Source organism: Nycticebus coucang, chromosome 15 (genome assembly GCF_027406575.1).
Source record: "Nycticebus coucang isolate mNycCou1 chromosome 15, mNycCou1.pri, whole genome shotgun sequence".
Classification (NCBI taxonomy): Eukaryota; Metazoa; Chordata; class Mammalia; order Primates; family Lorisidae; genus Nycticebus; species Nycticebus coucang.
The window spans coordinates 26,976,596-26,999,848 of NC_069794.1; the positions used below are offsets into that span (position 1 = coordinate 26,976,596).

The 23,253-nt window shown below is 37.0% G+C and overlaps 1 protein-coding gene across 1 annotated transcript; it reads left to right on the top strand.

Moving 5' to 3' along the window:
* Positions 1-17,817: 17,817 nt before the first annotated feature.
* Positions 17,818-22,886, top strand: SLITRK1 (SLIT and NTRK like family member 1). The gene is made up of 2 exons (XM_053564043.1): positions 17,818-18,126; positions 18,567-22,886. Exon 2 carries the CDS (start codon positions 18,619-18,621, stop codon positions 20,707-20,709), a length of 2,091 nt encoding a protein of 696 aa, XP_053420018.1. The 5' UTR covers positions 17,818-18,126; positions 18,567-18,618; the 3' UTR covers positions 20,710-22,886.
* Positions 22,887-23,253: the final 367 nt, after the last annotated feature.

Consider the following 23,253-nt stretch of genomic DNA (forward strand, 5'->3'; position numbering starts at 1 on the left):
GGCATATAGAGTTCATTTCTATTTCTTGACCATTAATGATTTGAACAGGGCTTAGCTAGATATTTAAAAAGTTTATATGTACATTATTGGGTCTTGGTATCTTATAAATTCTTTGAGTGCAGTGGTGTTATTTCACCAAAAGATACTACAAAAACTTTCTTAAAATCATATTCCTGGGCCCATAGCTCAGTGAGTAGGACACCAGCCATATACACTGAAGGTGGCGGGTTCAAGCCCATCCCAGGCCTGCTAAACAACAATGACAACTGCAGCCAAAAAATAACCAGAAGTTGTGGTGGGCACCTGTAGTCCCAGCTACTTGTGAGGCTGAGGCAAGAGAATCACGTAAGCACAAGAGTTTGAGGTTGCTGTGAGCTGTGACATCACAGCACTCGACCAAGAATGACATAGTGAGAGTAGGTCTCAAAAAAAAAAATCACATTCCTGTATTTGCTTTCAAAGAAAGTTCTATGCCTTCTATAATATTAACATATGTCAGAGTCTTTTATCATGTTTCCTCTCAATATTATAAATTAACTCCAAATGTGATATTTATTTTCAGAATTTGGCCACTTTAACCCCTTTTAATAGAATTTTAAAATACCCCACTTCCCATATACTTAGTTAAAAAATAAAGTTACACTATTTTGAAAGGTAACATATGTTTGGTTAGAAGAATAGAGATAGTAAGCTAGGAAAATTAATATCACATAAGTTCTTTATGTAAAAAAAGAAATTATGCTATCATTACTGGAAGAGCATAGAAATAAAGAAAAATCACAATGATTCTATGAATTTATCATTCTGTAAATAGAAATGTCGAATGTACCTTACATATGAGGATGCTCTTAAAAACCAGCCAAAGTATTATTTCCCATTTTGCTTCAGATACAATAATCATAAGAGTCAAATGTGTAACTGAATGAAAATAGCTCTGAGCACTTCATGATCTGCAGGTTGGGTTATGATGGTCTTTACCTATTTATATTCTCCCTAAAAATGTGTTTAGACTGTACTTACACTTTGTTATCTTATTGTATACATATATTTCCTCTAAAGTACTACAAATCCTTTGTGAAACTACACATGCTATTAATTAATTGCTTAATTCTGGGCAGCTGCATAGTGCCAGGCCCTCTGCCAGATCCTGGAAATACAAAGATAAACAGGACATAATCCTTTTTTTCAAGGAGTTGAAAATCCAGCCAATGTTACTTCCCATTCTTGTGACACATTGGAATATAGCAAGCTCTCCCACATTATCATATTTGATATACACACATGGAAAATTTAAAAAGTGCATTACAAGCATGTTTACTCTTCCTGGGTACTGAACTGAAACAATTATTCTTTTTCTATAATGGATGCACTGGGAAAATCTAGCTAATGTGTGAAAACTCAAATCTGAATAGATGTGTTGTTCTAGGGAAATCAGTAGGATTTGGGTGAAGTTGCTTTTGATTCTATACTATGTCGTTGGATCTTTATATCTATGTGGCAAAATGCATCCATCATAATTAAAATCTGAGAACCTAATATTTATATGCAAAATGCCAGTTGGGCACTAGTTCTGCATAGCTTTGAAAGACAGTGATGTGACCTTATGTAACATAGGGTATCAAGAATCTAGAGCCAATGAGTAGAGTGAAACTTGATACCACATTAAGAAAAGGCTTGATATATACTCATTGTTGACTCTTTAAATAAGTGAATATTATAAATCTGTAAAGAAAAACAACCTAACGACCATTTACTAAATAATCGTAATGGGGATGTGTGTATATACATCATTAAAATATTATTTACATTTTATTTTATTATACCAAATACGAAGTATGTATATTTATGTATCTCAGTGCTCTTTATTGTTTATTGGGCTATAATTTAAAAATTGATTTTAAAACAAAGTTATTTAGTTTGGACACATTGGAATATGTGCTTCCTTCACCCCACTGTTGAAATAGGGAGTCCTGTTCTAGGCTTGTGGGGTGACCAAACAAATGTCCCTTAGTACTTGAGCCTTAAATTGACAGAAGTTTATTAATCCCATAAACAGAATCACTGAAATTCTGTAGGAGGAGGATACCACATGCTATAGAGAGAGACATCAGGGTCACAAAAGCAAGAATAGAGTGAACAAGCATGGGCCGTGGGAGGCAGGATTTACAGGAGTTACAAGAGGACGAGGTAAACCCTAGTTTCCCTGTGAGAATGTAATGGGCTTGTTTGGGTGATTACACAGACTAGCAGGGAAATGAAACTAATCATATTGAGGATGAGATGAAGTACATATGGTCTGGCTGACAGGGGATCTAGAGGGGCAGTAGGCTTCCCTATAGGGAGACAGACATATCGAGCAAAAACCAAAGAACTCAATTTTAGACCTTTGGGATTCTGTGAATTCCACGATGTCAAGGAAAAGCATATACTCTTAAATACATCCATAAACTAGTTCTATTGTTGAAATTCTCATAGTGTAAGAAATATTCAAGAGTGACCTCAAATAGCTAAAGTAACTTCTGAAAAGGAATAGTCCCTGTTTTTCATAGAAATTTTAAACTAATACATGGCTATAGAAGTGGAAAATCGTATAGAAATACAGCATGGTGATTTGGAGCCCAGCATAAAAGCATCCCTGATACATCAATAATTTGTAATAAATCAATTACAGTATTCATAATAGGCTGCTCCTAATCTTATAATCCCCATCAAAAATAAATAGTTACATAACCATTTATTAAAAATTCTAGTGTTTTCAAATATCTCTTTGAGACCCTGCTTTCAACTCCTTTGACATTTCAACCCAGAAGTAGAATCGCTGGATTATGTGAATTCTATTTTTAATTTTTATTATTATTATTATTATGTACCCGTGTTCATAGCAGCATTATTCATAATAGCCGAGAGGTGGCAGCAGGTGGGTGTCCACGGATGAATGAACGGATAAGTAAACCATGACAAATACATATGATGGAATACAACGCAGCCCGAGGAAGAAAGGCCGTCCTGCAGTGTGCAGTAACATCCTTCTCAGGGAAACAAACAAGCAGACAAAAATGTCTGACCCTATTTATGAAGTACGGAATGTAGTCAATTCCTAGAGATGGAAGTTAGAATAAAGTTACTGGGAGCTGGAGGAAGGGAGAAGTGAACTGTTGTTTAATGGGTGCAGACTTCAGTCTGGGAAGATAAAGTTCTATGGACAGACGGTGGCGATGGTTGCTCAGCAATGTGAATGTGCTTAAAGCCACTCAATTGTACCTGCAAAAACTATTAAAATGGTAAATTAAAAAAAATAAAATTCTAGTGTTAATTTTAGAATGAAAATACAAGTTAAAAATATGATAGTTTTTATTTTTTAAGTATGCTAACATATTTAATTAACTTGATTTTTAAATTCAAGGTCAATTAGAAAGCAAACATTGCATATGCTTAGTAAACATTCCTTTGCAATGTTTAATAGGTAACTATGTAATCTAAATCAAATTTTTTTTATTAAGACATAAACTCATAGATCATGTATACATTAATGCATTTATGGGGTACAATGTGCTTATATTAAATATAATTCAGAATGCTTCCATCGAACTACCCTGTTTCCCCCAAAATAAGACATCCTCCGAAAATAAGACCTACTTACACGAAAGATAAGACATCCCCTGAAAATAAGACCTAGCGCATCTTTGGGAGCACACCTTAAAATAAGACACTGTCTTATATTTGGGGAAATGGGGTAGTTAATATAGCCTTCACCTCATGTACTTTATGATTCATGAATCTACTTTTGATTAAAATTTATTTATTATTGCACAGTCATATAATTTGTATAAAAGTTAAGTTACTTGGGATCACTTTAATGTTTTATACTTGCCTTTTAATTTAAATATTACTTATGTAAATTTGTAAAACAAATTAAATTAAATGGATTAAGTACGATTTAAGTAACATATATGGTATTGGATTTTTGACTTTAAAAAAGTTTTAAAATTAGCTTTATTCACCTGAAGATTCCAATTTCAAAGCAACAACTCCACAATTCCACAATGATTAAATGATTTTTATACAATAAATTTAGAGTGCTTAAAATTGCACAAATTTTGAATAGATATAAGTTACCCTTTTAAAATTATTCATAACAATGTAATTCATGTAGACCTATTTCTTCCTCTTTAAATTATCAGGTGAAACTAGCCAGTTAATATATTATAGGAATATTTATCCTAGGAAAAGATTTTTAGTATTTTTACAAAATGTAATACTTTTGCAAATGTGTATTTGCCACTACTAATTCACATTTTAGCAATCCTTTTTTTTTTTTTTTTTGCAGTTTTTGGCTGGCGCTGTGTATGAACCCACCACCTGCAGTATACAGGGCTGGCGCCCTACTCCTTTGAGCCAGAGGCGCCGCCCTTAACAATCCATTTTTGTTAACTACTGCATAGATATGCATATATAATTATATCTGATGAACAAATATAATATAATTATACTTTAAATTGACTTTCTTCAAAACCATGTTATTAACCAATGATTACATAAAACCCTGTTGCTGGGCATTGGTCTTCCATTTGGGACTGTCAGATTCGTTTACAAGCTTCTACTATTATTTAACCAATAATGCTCAGTCTTGTGCTTTAAAAAGTTTCATTGAGATGCATATTAACACAGGCAGTAAGTAGGCATCCAGGAATATTTCAGGGTAGCAAATATTTTGCCGTACATACATGTGTTGTTGCTGGTTATAAGAAGCCCAAAATGAGGTAGGGATCTCCTTCTAATATAGATTGGGAAAGCTACTTCAACCTTTTTTATTTTTCATTAAGCAACACGTTCCAAACCAAAAACATTTTTTAATTGGCATTTTTTTGCAGATGTCTAAATCCTGTGAGCTGAACTATAATTTACGAAAACAAGAGTTTTGCATGCGGTTTATTTCTCTTTGAGACATCCCATTGACATCTGACATTTGATTTTGACTTTTCAGGACCATCTCAGAAATAGAGTCATATGCCATCTCCTCACGATATCAACATATGCTATGGATGGAAGTAACTACTTCAGCATATGTTCCTGCAAACATACCATGAATTGTGAGTACACAACCAGTCTACTGGTGAAATCCGTGGAAACAGACAATATATTCTCAATGGAGGTTATATCACCCATATGGGTGAATAATGGTTTATGAGTGGTGGAATCTGAGATATTACAATGGTTTGTGACCGAAGTGCCACAGTATGTAAGTAGATACACTTAATATCTCTAGTATTAAAGTTTTATGGTGAGGGATTTAGGGGAAAAATTGCAAAAGGCTTGCGGGATCAATAGGTGGAAATGAGAAGAAATAAAAAGTTCAGAAACAATGGGATAAAACACCTTTGCTTGAAATTTGATGACTTGCACTTGGTTTAATTTGCTGATCCAGTAAAAAGCAAAACTTGGCTGCTTTGGCAAATTTTCAAATAAAACAGCAATACTGTTCTGGCAATAAATAATGATCTTATAAATAATTTTCTAATAGTGTTTTAATGTAAGAAAACTGAAAAATAATCACAGTTTTAAAATTTTTCAGTATTTTATTACCATTATTTTTAGATTACTTTAGAAAAAATATGTAACTGATGAAAATTATAGAGAAAATTAGGAATTTTATGTTTTAATTAAATATTTATTTCCAATTTCAGAAGGAGTGAAGCATGTGGGATTAATTAATAAAATATTTTAAATTAAAATTAGTAACAAAAATGAAGGAAGAGTATATTAAAATGGTAAAATCCCTCAAATAAACATGAGGAGAATTAAATTGTAAAAAATATTCATTGTGTTTTTTTTGTCTTTGCCTTTCTTTCTTTTTTAGACTTTTTTTTTTGTCACTCAGACAAGAGTGCAGAGGTATTATCTTAGGTCACCGTACCCTTGAGCTAAAGCAGTTTTTCTACCTCACCCACCTGAGTAGCTGGAGTTAACCTTGAGCACAAGCAATTCTTCTGCTTTGGAATCCCAAATTATTAATATTACAGGAATTAATTCACCACACTTGGCCTGCATTTTTTCTAATTATTGCATTCTACTTAATTTTAAAATTAAAATGACAATGTTTGAGACTTTTGTAGCCATATTCTTTAATAAGTTTTATTTTTATTTAGGTTGTATGCTAAAACACAAACAAATAAACGTCATAAAAATCATAAATATTACAAAAAAACCAATTCAACTAAATTAAACTAGATTCAAATAATATGAAATCACTTGTACTGAATGTAAAAATCGATGGCTGTGTAGTAACTCTAAAGTCATTTTAAAAAGTTGCTATAAGACTCTACCAAATTTGTTTCTTTAAATAAACCCTGTTACACCAAAAATTTTATTTAAAGAAACAGTAAGTTACTACATCATTTTTAGAGTTCAAATCTAGTATCTGTTTTGCACAATTCTTTTTTAAAATCATTTTTGGTATTTTTATACAATGTGAAAATACAAAACATTTTTATTTTACCTGTTAATTTCAGCCATTATACCCATCAATTTTCTTTATAAGAAAAGTTTTTCATTATATTTGAAATAAATTTGCTGACACATTTTCTATGCCAGTCAATGGAGTATTTGGGGGTATTTCAAGCTATGCCATATTGGAAAGAGGAGGGAACAGAAAATTTAAGCCAAGGAGAGAATGTTATACCGACATTGACAGAGAATAGAAATCATGTATTATTATGTTACAGAATTTTATTTTCTCAAACATGAGTTTTATTCCATTTTTTTAGACAAATGAGGCTAAAGACGTAGTCAATTTTCTAAAAATCATACTATGAGAACCAACTTGAAACAGAAAGCCATATTTCAGGAAAACTCATATATTAACATATGCAGGTATTTGCAACTTATATAAATCAGCTATTACATATGAAGTCATATCCTAGGCTTCATGCCAGCTTTGGGGGACAAAAACCTTGGATAAGACCAAATATTTTAGGAAAATGATACTTCGATGTGATTGTGATGTGAACTTTGACTGAAAGTGTTAGGGAATTGAGTATGTGTTGTACTTAAAAATAAATAAATAAAAACCATGTAGAGAACCTAGACATAAAACCAGCTTGCTTTTCTCCATCTAATCTTCCATAAACCAAACAAAAGAATATACTGGGGGGAAAAATAACTATTTAATAAATAGTGCTGGGAGAACTGGTTAGCCACAGGAAAAGGCTGAGTCTGGACAATGCACCTGTCATCACTTATAAAAATCAACTCAGCCTGGATAAAAGATTTAAGTCTAAAACAACATAGTGGTAAAAATTGTAGAACAAAGTGTGGGAAAAACTCTTGATAATATCAGCCTAGGAAAAGGTTTTATGAAGAAGACTCCCTTGGCAATTACAGAGCACCAAAAATAAATAAATGGGACCTATTAAGCTAAAAAACTTCTGCCCAACTAAGGGCACAACTAAAGCAAATGGACAACCTTCAGAATGGGAGAAGATATTCACATGTTGCAAATCTGAAAAAGGCCTAATAACCAGAATTTACAGAGAACTCAAAATAATCACCAAGTAAAGGAAAAAAAAACGAAAACAAAAACATTTATCTTTGGGTAAGTGACATAAACAGAACCTTCTCCCAAGAAGACAGGTGAAAGGCTAACAAACACATGAAAAAATGGTCATCATTCCTAATCATCAGAGAAATACAAACAAAACTACCCTTAGTGGGGCCTAAACCCGCTAAGACCAACCCACATCACAAAGTCCTAAAGCTGCAGACGCTGGAGTGGGTGTGGAGAGAAGGGAACATTTATACACCTTTGGTGGGGTTGCCAACTAATACAGCATTTTTAAAAAGAAGTGTGGATAATTCTCAAAGAGCTAAAATTGGACTTATTTGATCCCACAATCCCATTACTAGGTATCTACGCAGAAGAAAAAAAATCATTTACCCACAAGATCATTTATACTTAAATGTTTATAGTAGTAAAATTCACAAAGACAAAGATGTGGAAGCAACCCAAGTGCACATTACCCCATCAATGGATAAATAAATGGTCTTATATGTATACCATGAAATACCATTCAACCATATAGAATAAGAGACTTCACATCTCTTGTATTTATCTGGAAGGATTTAGAGAACATCTTCTTAAGCATCCAATATACTCAATGTTAATATGGAACTAGGTGATGAATGACTGTATGCCCTCACAAGAGAAAAACACATTTAAATTCAGGAAGGGAGGGAGGGAAAAGGCAGATCAAGTGTGGTAAGCTCTCACTTACCGGGTACAACATAAGGGTAGACTTTTCACCTCTCGGGTGAAGGGCTCAACTACAACTTGGACTTTGCATAACAAATACAAACAATGTAACCAAATGATATGTCCACTTATATTAATCTGAAATTTAAAAAAGATAAATAATGTACTATACTTAGTATTCTATATTTTCAAAATAAAAAGGTCTATAACACCTATATTTGTCTAAGAAAAGATAGGAGTGCAGCTAGCTAGTCTAGCAGCAGGGATACAAATAAAATAAAAGTGATAACAAAGTGTTCTCAGGCAAACTATGTGACCTAAGATGCCAACATCACTTTACCTTGGAGTATGCTCCTGGAATATACCATGAATGAACAATGTTACAGTCAAAGCTGAACGCGTTTCCAGTCCAGAAAACCTTTTCTCAGGGTCCTATTCCAAGTGATACTCTAGGCTTTCAACTTAGATTACTGAATTTGAATTTGCATTCTGCTACGTATTCTCAATAATATTCTGCAACCCTGAACCATCATCATTTCAAAAATAGCCCTAGTTACCAATCTTTTTATATAAATACCTTTAATAAGGTAGCATTAGAAAAAGGATGTATGGAATTTGGGGGACGTGTCAGAATGTCCATGTGAGGAGTGGTACACCTGTGCTCATTAGTTACCAATTATTTCTTTCTGAAATTTCCATGTACAATTATTTCTTGAATAACACCATGGTGAGTTCAACTGCCAAGATAAATCCTGTGATGACAGAGATGTTTAATTACTAACATTAATTGCATATGCATTCTGTTGCATAATAATTCCCAAATCTAAGTCAGTCTAAGATATAATTTAATTTTAAGAAGTTTCCATTATAGGTTAATGTGGGTCATCTTTTATTCTGATGGGGAATAAATCTCAGACTATGTGCAAATTTTAATACTTAGGAGCTGTACGTTGTTGAACAAAAAGTCACTGAATATTGAATATGGGGCTGTATGTGCTGCATGAGGTTTTTATGGGTCCTTCAGTCTCTTATGACTTTTTGTAAAACTAGTTTTTAACTGAATATGTAAATAAATATGTTTTGTTTTTCTCATTCCTTTTTCTTTTCTTGGCTTCCAAAATCACTCCTCAAAATATAAATTAATTATTTTTTAAATAGTATATTTGGTGGAAATTTTAGAGACTCATTTCAACAATAACCACAAGTAGAGCTCAAATATGCTGTCCCCCTAATTCCTATCATGGACTACTGAAGTTATACCTATTTTGATGTAAGAGATATGTTAATGGTACATCTGCAAACATAAATGATTCATGTTCAACTATATGATAGAAATAGATATGATCAGAATCTGTGAATTTGAGGCTGTTTATCCTATTTTAAACATACTGGAATATACTGGCGAGCACTCTATTTATATCTTCTTCATTCACATGTTTCATACAAAAGGGAGAGATGTCCTCATCTTTTAGTCGACACTAAGTTAATTGATTGTATGAATTTGGACACTTTTGAAGGTGAAATTGTGTGTTATTAGCATTGACTACTAAAACAACCAGCACAACTGAAACAGAAAGCCCAGGCACCTTCCTCATATTTCAAGTCAACCAGATTTCCCGATTTATTTAATCAGAAAAGATATTTAGTGGAAGGAAATTGAGCAGTTAACAGAATCTCTACAAAGACAAGGGAGAAGCAGATTCGGTATATTGATAGGGTGGAAAAAAGTGGTACTATCATCAGAATTGGCTGAAATTCTGTCACAGACCCATTTGCTGAGGCCAGTGCTGCTAGTGAGCTGGCCAGTGGCACACTGTATTGCCACATCTCCCTGCCAGCTGTGGACTCGAGCAGAAGGGTCTCCTAGGACTATGCTGTCCATTCTACATTGCTGTCATTCCTACGACTAGTAGAGGTATTCTTCTGCTCCTCTTCCTTAGTGTCAACAGATCAAAGTCCAGACACTTCCAGGACAAATGGGTAGGCAAGCCATGTGATCTGAAAAGAACAGCTATGAAATCTGGAAAAAATGAATATCTAACCTTTTCACGATTTACAATACTATAAATTGTTGATCTTCAAAATAAGATTTAAAAGTGAAAAATAGACTACTTTTCCTAATGAGGTAAAATTTTCATATAAATAAAGCATACACCAAAGTCTGATTGCCTGAGTTTGACACCAAATCCTACAGCATTTTCACTGTTGAGGCAACTGCTCAGGTGAAATAATATTTTTTTTACAACCTAATAGTTTCTATAAATGTAAGAACTGCTTGTTCTAACTAATTAGAAAATAACATGTGCTGTACTTTAATAAATAATATTTAATCCTTTCTCCTTGTATAATTCAAAATGCTCATAGGATTCTCATTTTTCATGATACTGAAATCAAACCTAATTACTAGAACAGAGTGCTTGTGCAAAATCTAAAGGAGATTGTGTTGACCTTTTTCATCAGACAATTAGATGCTAGCCACCTGCATGATGTGGTTTAATGGCCATCGCAAAAAGGCATCTGCCTCCGTTAAATGCACATTTTTTGCGGCCTGCAATAGCATGTAATTTGGTCTTTAGAGACGTATTCTTCCAAATCAAAATGCATATTCAGGAAGCAGGAGTGAAAATGCAAACAGTGGCACTGTCCATCTGAGGTTTTTTTCATTCTGGTGTCATTCCCACAATCCGTGGGGTGTATGACTGTCTGTATATTGTGTGCATGTGTGTGCCTCTGTCAGCATGATCGGTGAATAAATGATTCAAACATAATATGGGAATGATACATTTTTTAAATGAAGTGCTGACTATTTCTATACCATAAGAATACTCAAAGAGATGGTCAAATTTTGGTGTGAAATAAGTCCTCAAGAAGATGTAATGATGAATATAATCACGTAACTAGTGGCATGGAGAGACAGGGAAATGGAGAACACATTTTAGTGAAGAAAAAAAGAGGAAGAAAACTAATTTAGCTTCTGTAAGATTTTTCCACAGCTCTGAAAAGCATAACAGAGTAACAAATAAAACTTCTGAGGTTTTTTTAATTTTAAAAGTTCAGTCAATAACTTGGAGTTTCCCTCACTTCTTCCTTTTGCAAAAGAGGAACACATTCCTGTCATTAGCACCATTATTTATTACTGGCTGCTGTCCAGGTGAATTATACTTTACTGAGTTTTTAGAATATAGAAAACATAGGTTAGAATCTCATTTTATAGGGAGAAATTATAAACATATGCATGATAATACAGGAATAATATATTAAGTATGTATTACGAATAGAACTTATAAAACCTTAAGTTTACCCAAATAATTCATAGAGTGTATAACCTTTCAAATCTCTGGTTTGTGAATCAAGCCCGTCTCTGTGCTTTCTAACCCTTGTGATCTATACCACTGCATTTATCGTTAGTCACATACAGCCTTACTTCACAGTATATTTTGTGCCCAGTACCCTGTTAGGTGCTAGATATTAAAAGATAAAGGATTTGATGTCTGCTATCAAGAGTGTCATACTTGATTGAGGAATCAATCCTTCAAACAAGGGTTTTTTTTAAATAAGAACACACCAAGCCGGGCGTTGTGGTGGGCGCCTGTAATCCCAGCTGCTTGGGTGGCTGAGGCAGGAGAATCGCGGAAGCCCAAGAGCTAGAGGTTGCTGTGAGTCCTGTGTACATCATGGCACTCTACTGAAGGTGGTAAGGTGAGACTCTGTCTCTACATAAAAAAAAAAAAAAAAAAAAAGAACACACCATTTTGTAGTTTTACTCCTGAACACATTAATGTTAAATGCAGTGATAGGCCTAGGTATTTTTCTCTGGACAGGATTCACAGAAGTGATTTTTGAACCACAGTATGTCTTAATAGTTGAAGGGGAATGAAGTAGGCAAACTATGTACTCAGTAAATGATGAGAAATTAAACTGAGTTTGCTCAAGTAAATGGGTCAGCCTTGGCTTGACCAGAAAAGTACTGAACTGAGTGGAAAATATTTTAGGTAATAACAATGTTGGCATGGATTAGGGTAAAGCAAATATCATTTATTGCTGGTGGAGTATAAATTGGCAAAAATTGGGTGAAAGAAATTTGTTGATTTATATCAAAAGCACAAATATTTTTCTTATCCTTTGACCTGGCCAGTTACCATGGATTGAATATTTTTCCCTTCCCAAACATGTTGACATTTAATCCCTAATGTGGCAGTATTGAGAGGGGGGTCATTGAGGAGGCAATTGGCTAATGAGGGCTCTACCCTCATGAATTGATTAATCTATTTATGGATTAATTAATTAATAAGGTAAAGAATTAACAGGTTATCATGGGAACAGGACTGATGACTTATAAGAGGAAGGAATACTGAGCTTGCATACTCAGCCCCCTTGTCATGTGATACCCTGCACCACCTCAGAGTTCCCACTAGGAAGCATGTGCTCACTATATGCACCTCCTCCTCCACCTTGGACTTTTCAACCTACACAAGAGTAAGAAATTAATTCCTTTTCTTTATAAATCACCCAGCTTCAGCTATTCTGTTATAAGCAACAGAAAATAGACTATACACAAGTCTAATTCTAAGAATCTACAATAAGAAAGTAATGATATTCACCTTGATTTGTGTTTAAGGTTGTTCTTTGCTGTATTATTTATGACAAAAAAAATTAAAAATAACTAAATATCCAACAATGTAAAATTAATTCAATGAATTATTTTATGTCACACAAAGTTATGTGTTTAAAACTTTACAATTTTTCAAAAGTAAATGTTAAGTTTAAAAAGCTTATTTAAAATTATATGTGTATTTTCACAATAGCAATCTCTGGATTTTAGTTTTCTTTTTTGTTATTTCCTATGTTTTCTAAAATCTATTTTCTATGTTCTTAAAACCTGTAATATGTATTTGTTTATTTTAGAAATGCAATACATACTTTCTAAGAAACACAAAAACAACTTTTTCCCACTAAATGATTGTCAATAAGGTTTTGTGGGCATATTGAAAAGAGCAAAATAAATGCTCACGGGTATATATGTTAGCATCAATTAGAGTAGCAAATGATAGTACAAATATATGTTCGTCCTATGGACTTCTAGTATAGTCTAGTATAGTATAGTATATAGCTAAGAAAAGCACCTTTATCAAGCAAAACTTTGGTTGCCTGATTTATGTTGAGTAAATTAAAGAAGTAAATTCAAAATTTTGAAATTATGAAATCACATTTCAATTAATGTACTTCCCAATAAGTCCAAAATGATGATTCACATGAGATTTGTTAGACAAACTGAATGAGAAACTCAATTTTTCTGTCCCAACATTGGCTCAATGCAAATAAAATTTAAAGAGATATAAACATAAAAGAGTGAAATTTTAAGTTCAAAATAATGTAAATGTAGTTTGATGTGTTTTACTGAAATTGCTACTTCTTTGATAATACATGAAAATCACTAAGTTTTAAGAAGCAATCTGCTACAAAATATTTTCAAAATATTGTATTGTCTTGGCCTTCAGAGATCATATAATGTGACTGTCTTTTTTTTTTATTGTTGGGGATTCATTGAGGGTATGGGAAACTCTGTTACACTGATTGCATTTGTTAGGTAAATCCTGTTCCTAGACTATTATTTGTAATCTACAAAAAGTTAATATATAAAAATGAAGTGAGTATTACATTTTAGCATATCAGTTTATGGGTATCTTTGATTTATGATCCCGTCTCTTAGTTTATAATTGTTATCACAAGAAAGAAAAACTCCAATGACCTCTTTATCTTGCAAAATGTAGGACAGAATAGTAGTAGATTAAACTCAGGTTATTATATTAATTCTGGGCTTCCAACCCCAGTGAATATTCAAATATAGCAACAATTATCTTGAGTCCAAAAGTGAAAAGTCTAAAGAAGGCAAAAAACATAAGGCCTTTTCTGAAATTAGTTTTAAAAGCATTTTGAATTAAGAAAAAGTACTTCAAGGGATAAACAATTGCAAAGTGCAAAATCATAATTTACTAGTAAGGAAGCTGATCTACACAGAGCTTACCTAAGATAACAGATGCTATTGCATATTTAGAACAAATAGAGACTTGGTGAGAGTACAAGCTTAGCTCATGAGTCTGTAGCTTTGTTACCTTGACAAAGTCAACTGATACTACTTAATCTTGGCATGTTACTATTTCTCATTCACAGTTTCTACATCTACAGGATAGGACAGTCATAGAAAATTCACTATTCACTAATCAGTTATTACCAGTTCCTTTGGAATTTCATTGTGAGGGAAAGAAAACTAAAGATGAACTTCCCATATATAATTTTGTATGTATTAGATAAAAATGTTACTTTTAAAATTAAAAATTAAAAGAGTACATTTAAAAATTATTATAATGAGAACTAAACTGAATAATAAGAATGAATTATGTATGTCATAAATTCTGTTCTTTTATTTTAAATATGTAAGTGGACATATGTCTAGAAATTTGATTATGCTTGGGAAAAATGGGTAATTAACTGATATATTTTTCCATAGCCTGAATGACTTTGTGATGTGTACCTCTAACTTTTGTTGTTTGAGAGAAGAACCTGTTTGAAGAAGAATAGGAATGTATAAACCTTTAATGACAAAATTGAAATCCTTGCTGTCGTAGCCAAGTAAGGAAACTAGAGCCCTGAGCAAATATTATCAGTTCTGATCATCATCTGGCATGTCCTTTATTTCAGGCTCTGGAGATGATCTGTTATGAGAGGCAAAGCAATTGAAAGAGTTCACTTGAGCTCAAATAGAGTAGAACCCTTTAAGAGAAATTCATATATAAGAAATTCTCCCCTAAGGCATAAGAAATGTTTCAATCACATACAAAATCCTTATGTTTTTATTTCCCACCAAGAAATTTACTGTTATACTTGAATACTTGAAGGTGTAGTTTTTTAGATTGTTTTATGTCTCTAAAATACATTTATTATGAAAATATTTTTCGTAATTGTGGTAGTTCTTTATGGGTGATGCACATTCAATGGAACTATCTGTCTCTATTATCTGTGTGTAGTTTTGTAGGGTGTATCTTCATGTAGGTGTTATAATGTTAAAATATTTTTCTCCACTTTAGATGCTCATGTGGGCACTATTGCATTTCTTTCTTAGCGTGCAGAGATTATAAACTATTTGAAGAGGATAGATTAGAAAAACATTACACCATATCTGAATAGGGAAGTCCTGACTGTAAACTTTCTATTGTAGCTGGTGCTTAAGAGGAAAGAAGAAACCAGGGAAGAAACAGGGAAAGATGCAGAGTTTAAAGGGTGGGGAGGAAGATAAAATCTGAATATCAATGGCAGGTTACTTAAATTCATTTAAATCACTTTCAGTAAGTTCTTTAGATCTCTTTCACATGATATTAAGTTGAACAAACAGGCAATTAAAGTTAAAAGTGTGATCAAGGCGATTACCACCAATATATTTTTTCTAACTGACCAGCATTTTCCTTTCTTTCAGAGCCTTGCCCATTCCTATCAACCACAGGCACTGTGGTCTTTTCTGGGGGTGGTTTCTCAGGCCAGCATGTTTCAGATCTGAGTCTTATTTACAAAAAAAGCAAAAATATTCCTTCCTTCAGTGTAAATCCTGCTGCACATCTGTAGTTCTCAACTACAAAGCATTTCTTTAATACAGTGCTTTCAAATTGATTAAGCTCTTTTTTTCCCTCTCTCTACATGTGGTAATGGGTCAAATTAAATAAGAACAGAATTATTTCTGAAGTGTAACAAGATAACTAAAAAATCTCTCTCTCTTGCACACACACACACACACATACACAATGAACTGAGCTTTCATTCCCACCCCTTCTCCACTGAATTTCACTAGAGGACTACAACACAGTATTTGATTATATGCAAACACACATAATGTTCTCCCCACCACCCAGCTAGAAATTAGCTTTTGACTCAGGAAAGAAGAAAAAAGCACCTCTACACCTTCCCTAGGTTAGAGAATTTCCTCAACCCCTACACCTTCCCTAGGTTGGAGAAATTTCCTCAACCCCAATATTTCCCTTAAATTTTTACTGTCCAGTCCTCTCAAAATGCACAGTACGCTGAAAATTTGCTCTTTTACAGAAATATTAGCAGGTTTGTAAGAGCTGTACAAACTACAGAAGACCCAATTAAAAAAAGAAAGTGGTGTAAACATATCCTCTCTGCTTTGATTGAAGAAAGGACCTAATAGCTATTTGTATAAAATTCCAAACACTGTTGCAGGGATCCACATGTTTTTGCAATGTTTTGATGGAAAAGGTGTCGACTCTGAAAAGTCAGCAACAGAGACTTCTGAGAAGCAGAATTTTTACGTTTTTTTCTCTCTTCCAAGAAGCTTATATTACTTTATTTTTATAAGCTCCAAGTCTGAGGAACGTGGTGATTCCATCTGGAAAAGCCGCTTGAGCTCTGCTCCCCCCGCGGCGGTGACCCAACAAGCACCAGCGACCGAGGAGCTGCAGGCTACCTGCAGAAGGCTTCGCGCGGAGCTTCAGAGACCAGAGATTTCTATCTCATCCTCTCGGAATGCAACTGGTTATTTACTTGCAAGCATTTTAAATGAGTCCAAACTGATGCGGTGAGGAAACTTTGCGAGGGATTTGTGTGTGTGGTGTGTGTGTCTAGGGGGGGTTGTGTGTGTGGCTGGTAGGGGGTGGGGGCGCACTTGCCAGCCAGTGGGTTTTTAAGAGCACTCACAAATCATCTTGAGATTTTCCTTTGCCCCCTCCCTCCTTTTCCGGTTTTCAGGGAAAGCTTTTGGGTCTGGAATCAAAGACTAAAGCATGCATTGTGTTTTCACCCTGCAGACTTAAATAACATTCAAGAAATACCATCAGAGAATCCTACACGCCACGATCACATCGACTAGAATTCTGTAAGTTTTTAAAAGTCTGCGCCTAAATTATATACTCCGCCGCAAAATAGCATAGCTAATTATGATATTATGTAATATATATGTTCCAAATAGCCACTTTCAACATGCCAAAAAAAAAAGGTTCCAAAGAAATAAAAAAAAATCAAATAGCATAAAACGCTGTGCCGCAGAGAAGGAAGAAATGCGTTTAAAGCACCGATGAAAATGGCGTGCAGTATAATTACCTCAAATTGCTGTTCGCTTGACACCCTGACACTAATTTTATTCAAACCATTGGGAAATAAGTGTTTTAAAAGCACTCCTTTCCCGAACACTGGAGCTAGTGGGGGCTGCGAGGTCGTTAAGGAAAAGAAAGGGTAAAGTTTGCAGAACACAAAAAGAATGAAATAGTCCATTTAAAATACACGTCTATGTAGATCGACAGGCTTTAATGCCCACATGTTTAACCGCTTGCCCTGTACACGGATTGATTTTTTTTTTTCCTTCAGCATTCCCTTACCAGATGGATTTTTGCTACTGCAGATCAGCAGAGGGTGTCAGATCTTTCCGAGTGCACCAGGCTGGAACCAGCAGAGCTTCTTAGCAACTCTCTTCTCCGCCCCCCCACCCCCCATTCTCGCGCTCTCTGCCTCCCTCAGACAACTCGCCCCCCGCCCTCCGCCCCCCTGCACGTAATTCCGAAAGAGCAGAAGAAAGAGAAGGAGAACACGAAGAGCCAGTAAGCAGGAGCCGGAGCCCAGGAAAAAAGGCTGCAGAAAAACGAAAGGAAGGAAAGGCAAAGGATGGACAGCCACAAAACGCAGCGATTGCGGAAATTTTCCAGCGCCATTGGCCGGGCAGCGTGAGTCCTCCGGTAGGGAGTGATTTCAGCACCGGGGGGACTGGACAGCACCTCCGGGGGACTTCGGGGCAACCCGCCACCACGGGGAGAACTCCACCGGCAGCCTCAACAACAGAAGCCGCGGAAAACCCTGCTTTGTATCAGAGAGGCAAGGTCAGTCCGACGCACAGCCATGCACAGGCGGTGCGCCTGTACTGCGCTGCAAACCCTCTGTTTGTGTCTCTAACCTGCACTTGCTTCTGATTCCTAGCATTGTTTCTTTTCTGATTAGTGAAGACCAGTAGACGAGATTCTGTAAGGGTGTACTTTTAATTTATATGTATATATTTAACTTCTTTTGGTTCTATTTAAAGGGTTGAGGGGGGAGTGCTTTTTTTTCCTCTACTTTTTTTTTTTTTTTTTTTTGCTTGCCTTGCACTACGTGCCTGGATAGTTTGTGGATATAATTATTGACTGGCGTCTGGGCTATTGCAGTGCGGGGGGGTTAGGGAGGAAGGAATCCATCCCCACCCCCCCCAAACCCTTTTCTTCTCCTTCCCTGGGTTCGGACATTGGAGCACTAAATGAACTTGAATTGTGTCTGTGGCGAGCAGGATGGTCGCTGTTACTTTGTGATGAGATCGGGATGAATTGCTCGCTTTAAAAATGCTGCTTTGGATTCTGTTGCTGGAGACGTCTCTTTGTTTTGCCGCTGGAAACGTTACAGGGGACGTTTGCAAAGAGAAGATCTGTTCTTGCAATGAGATAGAAGGGGACCTACACGTAGACTGTGAAAAAAAGGGCTTTACAAGTCTGCAGCGTTTCACTGCCCCGACTTCCCAGTTTTATCATTTATTTCTGCATGGCAATTCCCTCACTCGACTTTTCCCTAATGAGTTCGCTAACTTTTATAATGCGGTTAGTTTGCACATGGAAAACAATGGCTTGCATGAAATCGTTCCGGGGGCTTTTTTGGGGCTGCAGCTGGTGAAAAGGCTGCACATCAACAACAACAAGATCAAGTCTTTTCGAAAGCAGACTTTTCTGGGGCTAGACGATCTGGAATACCTCCAGGCTGATTTTAATTTATTACGGGATATAGACCCAGGGGCCTTCCAAGACTTGAACAAGCTGGAGGTACTTATATTAAATGACAATCTCATCAGCACCCTACCTGCCAACGTGTTCCAGTACGTGCCCATCACCCACCTTGACCTCCGGGGAAACAGGCTGAAAACGCTGCCCTATGAGGAGGTCTTGGAGCAAATCCCTGGGATTGCTGAGATCCTGCTGGAGGATAACCCTTGGGACTGCTCCTGTGATCTGCTCTCCCTGAAAGAATGGCTTGAAAACATTCCCAAGAACGCCCTGATCGGCAGAGTGGTCTGTGAGGCCCCCACCAGACTGCAGGGTAAAGACCTCAATGAAACCACCGACCAGGACTTGTGTCCTCTGAAAAATCGAGTGGATTCTAGTCTCCCCGCACCCCCTGCCCAAGAAGAGACCTTAGCTCCTGGGCCCCTGCCAACTCCTTTCAAGACTAATGGGCAAGAGGATCATGCCACCCCGGGGTCAGCTCCGAATGGAGGTACAAAGATACCGGGCAACTGGCAAATCAAAATCAGACCCACTGTAGCGGTAGCGACGGGTGGCGCCAGAAACAAAGCCCCAGCCAACAGTTTGCCCTGCCCTGGGGGCTGCAGCTGCGACCACATCCCGGGGTCGGGTTTAAAAATGAACTGCAACAACCGGAACGTGAGCAGCTTGGCTGATTTGAAACCCAAGCTCTCCAACCTGCAGGAGCTTTTCCTTCGAGATAACAAGATCCACAGCATCCGAAAATCGCACTTTGTGGATTACAAGAACCTCATTCTGTTGGATCTGGGCAACAATAACATCGCTACCATGGAGAACAACACTTTCAAGAACCTCTTGGACCTCAGGTGGCTGTACATGGATAGCAATTACCTGGACACGCTGTCTCGGGAGAAGTTCGCGGGGCTGCAGAACCTGGAGTACCTGAACGTGGAGTACAACGCGATCCAGCTCATCCTCCCTGGCACTTTCAATGCCATGCCCAAACTGAGGATTCTCATTCTCAACAATAACTTGCTGAGGTCCCTCCCCGTGGACGTGTTTGCTGGGGTCTCCCTCTCTAAGCTCAGCCTGCACAACAACTACTTCATGTACCTGCCGGTGGCTGGGGTGCTGGACCAGCTGACCTCCATCATCCAGATAGACCTGCACGGAAACCCCTGGGAGTGCTCCTGCACCATTGTGCCTTTCAAGCAATGGGCAGAGCGCCTGGGTTCCGAAGTGCTGATGAGCGACCTCAAGTGTGAGACGCCAGTGAACTTCTTCAGAAAGGATTTCATGCTGCTCTCCAACGACGAGATCTGCCCCCAGCTGTACGCTAGGATCTCGCCCACGTTAACTTCGCACAGTAAAAACAGCACTGGGTTGGCGGAGACCGGGACGCACTCCAACTCCTACCTAGACACCAGCAGGGTGTCCATCTCCGTGTTGGTCCCGGGACTTCTGCTGGTATTTGTCACCTCCGCCTTCACCGTGGTGGGCATGCTCGTGTTTATCCTGAGGAACCGAAAGCGGTCCAAGAGAAGGGATGCCAACTCCTCCGCGTCCGAAATTAATTCCCTGCAGACAGTCTGTGACTCTTCCTACTGGCACAACGGGCCTTACAACGCGGATGCGGCCCACAGAGTGTACGACTGTGGCTCTCACTCCCTCTCAGACTAAGACCCCTACCTCGCCAGGGGAGGGGGCGGAAAGGCGAGACAGCCTCCCCCAGGGGTCGAAGGAGCCTTGACCCAGATCCAGGGTGCCACAGCCTTGATGGGCAAAGTAAATCAATAACTATGAACTCGCTCAGCTGAAAGGTCTGCCCCTGAGCCCCCTTCTGGAAACAAAGAGCAGACTGTGGCGAGCTGGAGAGCGCAGCCAGCTCGCTCTTTGCTGGGAGCCCCTTTTGACGGAAAGCCCAGCATGGATTCTGCTGGACGAATTGACAGTGCTGTTACCCCGCAGAAGGGGCCTGGAGGGACGGAGGCCCGGTTCTATACATATATACATATATCCACATCTATATAGAGAGCTAGATATCTATTTTTCCCCTGTGGATTAGCCCCGTGATGGCTCCCTGTTTGCTCTGCAGGGATGGGCAGTTGCACGAAGGCATGAATGTATTGTAAATAAATAACTTTGACTTCTGACAAAAAAAAAAAAAAAAGTCACAAAAAGGCTGCATGGCTCGCATGGAATCCACGCACTCCAGGGACTCTGCCCGCCCCCGCGACTGGAGATGGCATCTCATCACAGCACCCACCCGCTTACCTGATAAGTCCCATCGTATCAAACTTTCTATAAACAAAATACAGTATAATCAGAAAGTGCCATTTCACCATTATTTGTGATCGGTAGGCAGTTCAGAGCATACGTTTACTGTGAAAAAAATGTAAAGGTTTTATTTAAGACGTTTGCATGGCTAGTCACCAGTCCATTTTATGAGTTAACAATGTATTTTGTTGAGGGAAGTTTTTAGGGGTTGTTTTGGACCCTTTTATTTTGATGGTGATGTTTTATTTTATTTTTTTGAGGGGGAATATTTTTCTATACATATCCAATAATGCCTTCCATCTGAATGTAAAATAAGTACCCATGATTTCTATTATAGTATCAATGTAATTATTTAAAAAAAAAAGATTTTGAGGCAGTTAAGCATGACCAATTAATGTCACTCTAGTGCTTAGGCTGCGATCCTATGGTAGCAATTCTGTGCTGGTATAAATCTTACTTATAAAGTAGGAAAAAAGAACCGAGGAAGCACGTGAAACTTACTAATTCTATTCGAGGATTTTATAATGGCATATTTTTTCAGTATTAAAGTGAAAATGTTTTCAACTCTGGGTCTTTACATTTTTCCAGCTTCGTATTTACAACTGGTGAATTGGATTTGCGGTGGAAGGGAAGGGGGGAGGGGAACAGAAGGGGGTGGATCCTTTCCTGAGCTACTTTAAGGCTGGGTCTCTAATAGCCTTGCTTAGCATTTTAACCTCTGCGTAGCTCCTCCCCCAACCTCAGCTAAGACTTTACCAGATTCCCCCTGACGCTGAAGTAAGGTCTTCCCCCAACACGCTCCCCGTTCCCGCCCCCCCACCCCCCTCTCGTAATGCAGCAGTGAATCCCTTTATTAATACTGGAAAACCCTTGCTGCAGCTTTTGTTGGTGCTGCCCACACTGCAGATATATTAAGGATGTTAGGAGTGATCTGATTTAATTGACTCTGCCTAGATCGGTCTTATTAAACAGAGTGGAGATTTCATTGGTCAGCACTCCAGCATGAAAGACAGCCCTAATGACTGGCTTTTGAGATGCTGCTGGCACTTTGAATCCAACATCTGCTGAAAACGGTAAAACTAATTAGTGCCCACCCACCTTCCCCGCCCCAGCAACTGTATATTGAAATTTGTTAAAGCACTCATCTTTATGAAAATCAATCATTATCCTAAAGAAGTGTTTCTCTTCCATGTCAGGGGTTCTGGTTGTGGCCCAATAATTAACAAGAAAAGCATTGAACTGTTTGAATTTTATGAACCAGGGTAACTCTAGCCTCAATCACATTCCTCTGGGATTCCTAAAGAAGTGTGTTTTAGCAACAATTTGGCTGCAGAAAGCAAACAAAACCACACTTATTGATGGGGGTCTGCATTCCACCACATATCCGCCCTCCAAAAGTATATCAAAAGGCTGCAGACCACAGATTTTTTTTTTAAGTATAAGACTATAAATCAACTAATGAAAGCCCCCAGAGCAGTTGTAAGTAGATTTGCCTTCTAGAACTCATATTCTAAAGGACAGTAATTTCCCAGAACAGTGATATTCTGGAATATGTATTATTTATTTTAACACTTTTTAAATAAAATCTTTATTATAAACCATGACTATTCCTAAGGCCATTCATCATTTTCTCTCTTGATTCTTTTCTTTGTGGACTGTGTTTCATGACAGTAATATTATAACCTACTACCATCTGAAAAATCTTATTTTTTTTAAATTTTATTAATTTTTTATATGAAGGCTTCACTTCCTTAATGCTAAGTGCAACTGGGTTCCTGGTAAGAAATCAACAGATTTATTTGTGATAAAAAATTGGAAGAGAAGAAAAGTAATGTATTCAACAATATGACTTTAAGAAGCAAAACAAAAACAAAATAGAAAATGTACAAACATCTCTGGTGGAAGATGACACTTAATAAAAGGTACCTACTGAGGTATATAGCATTA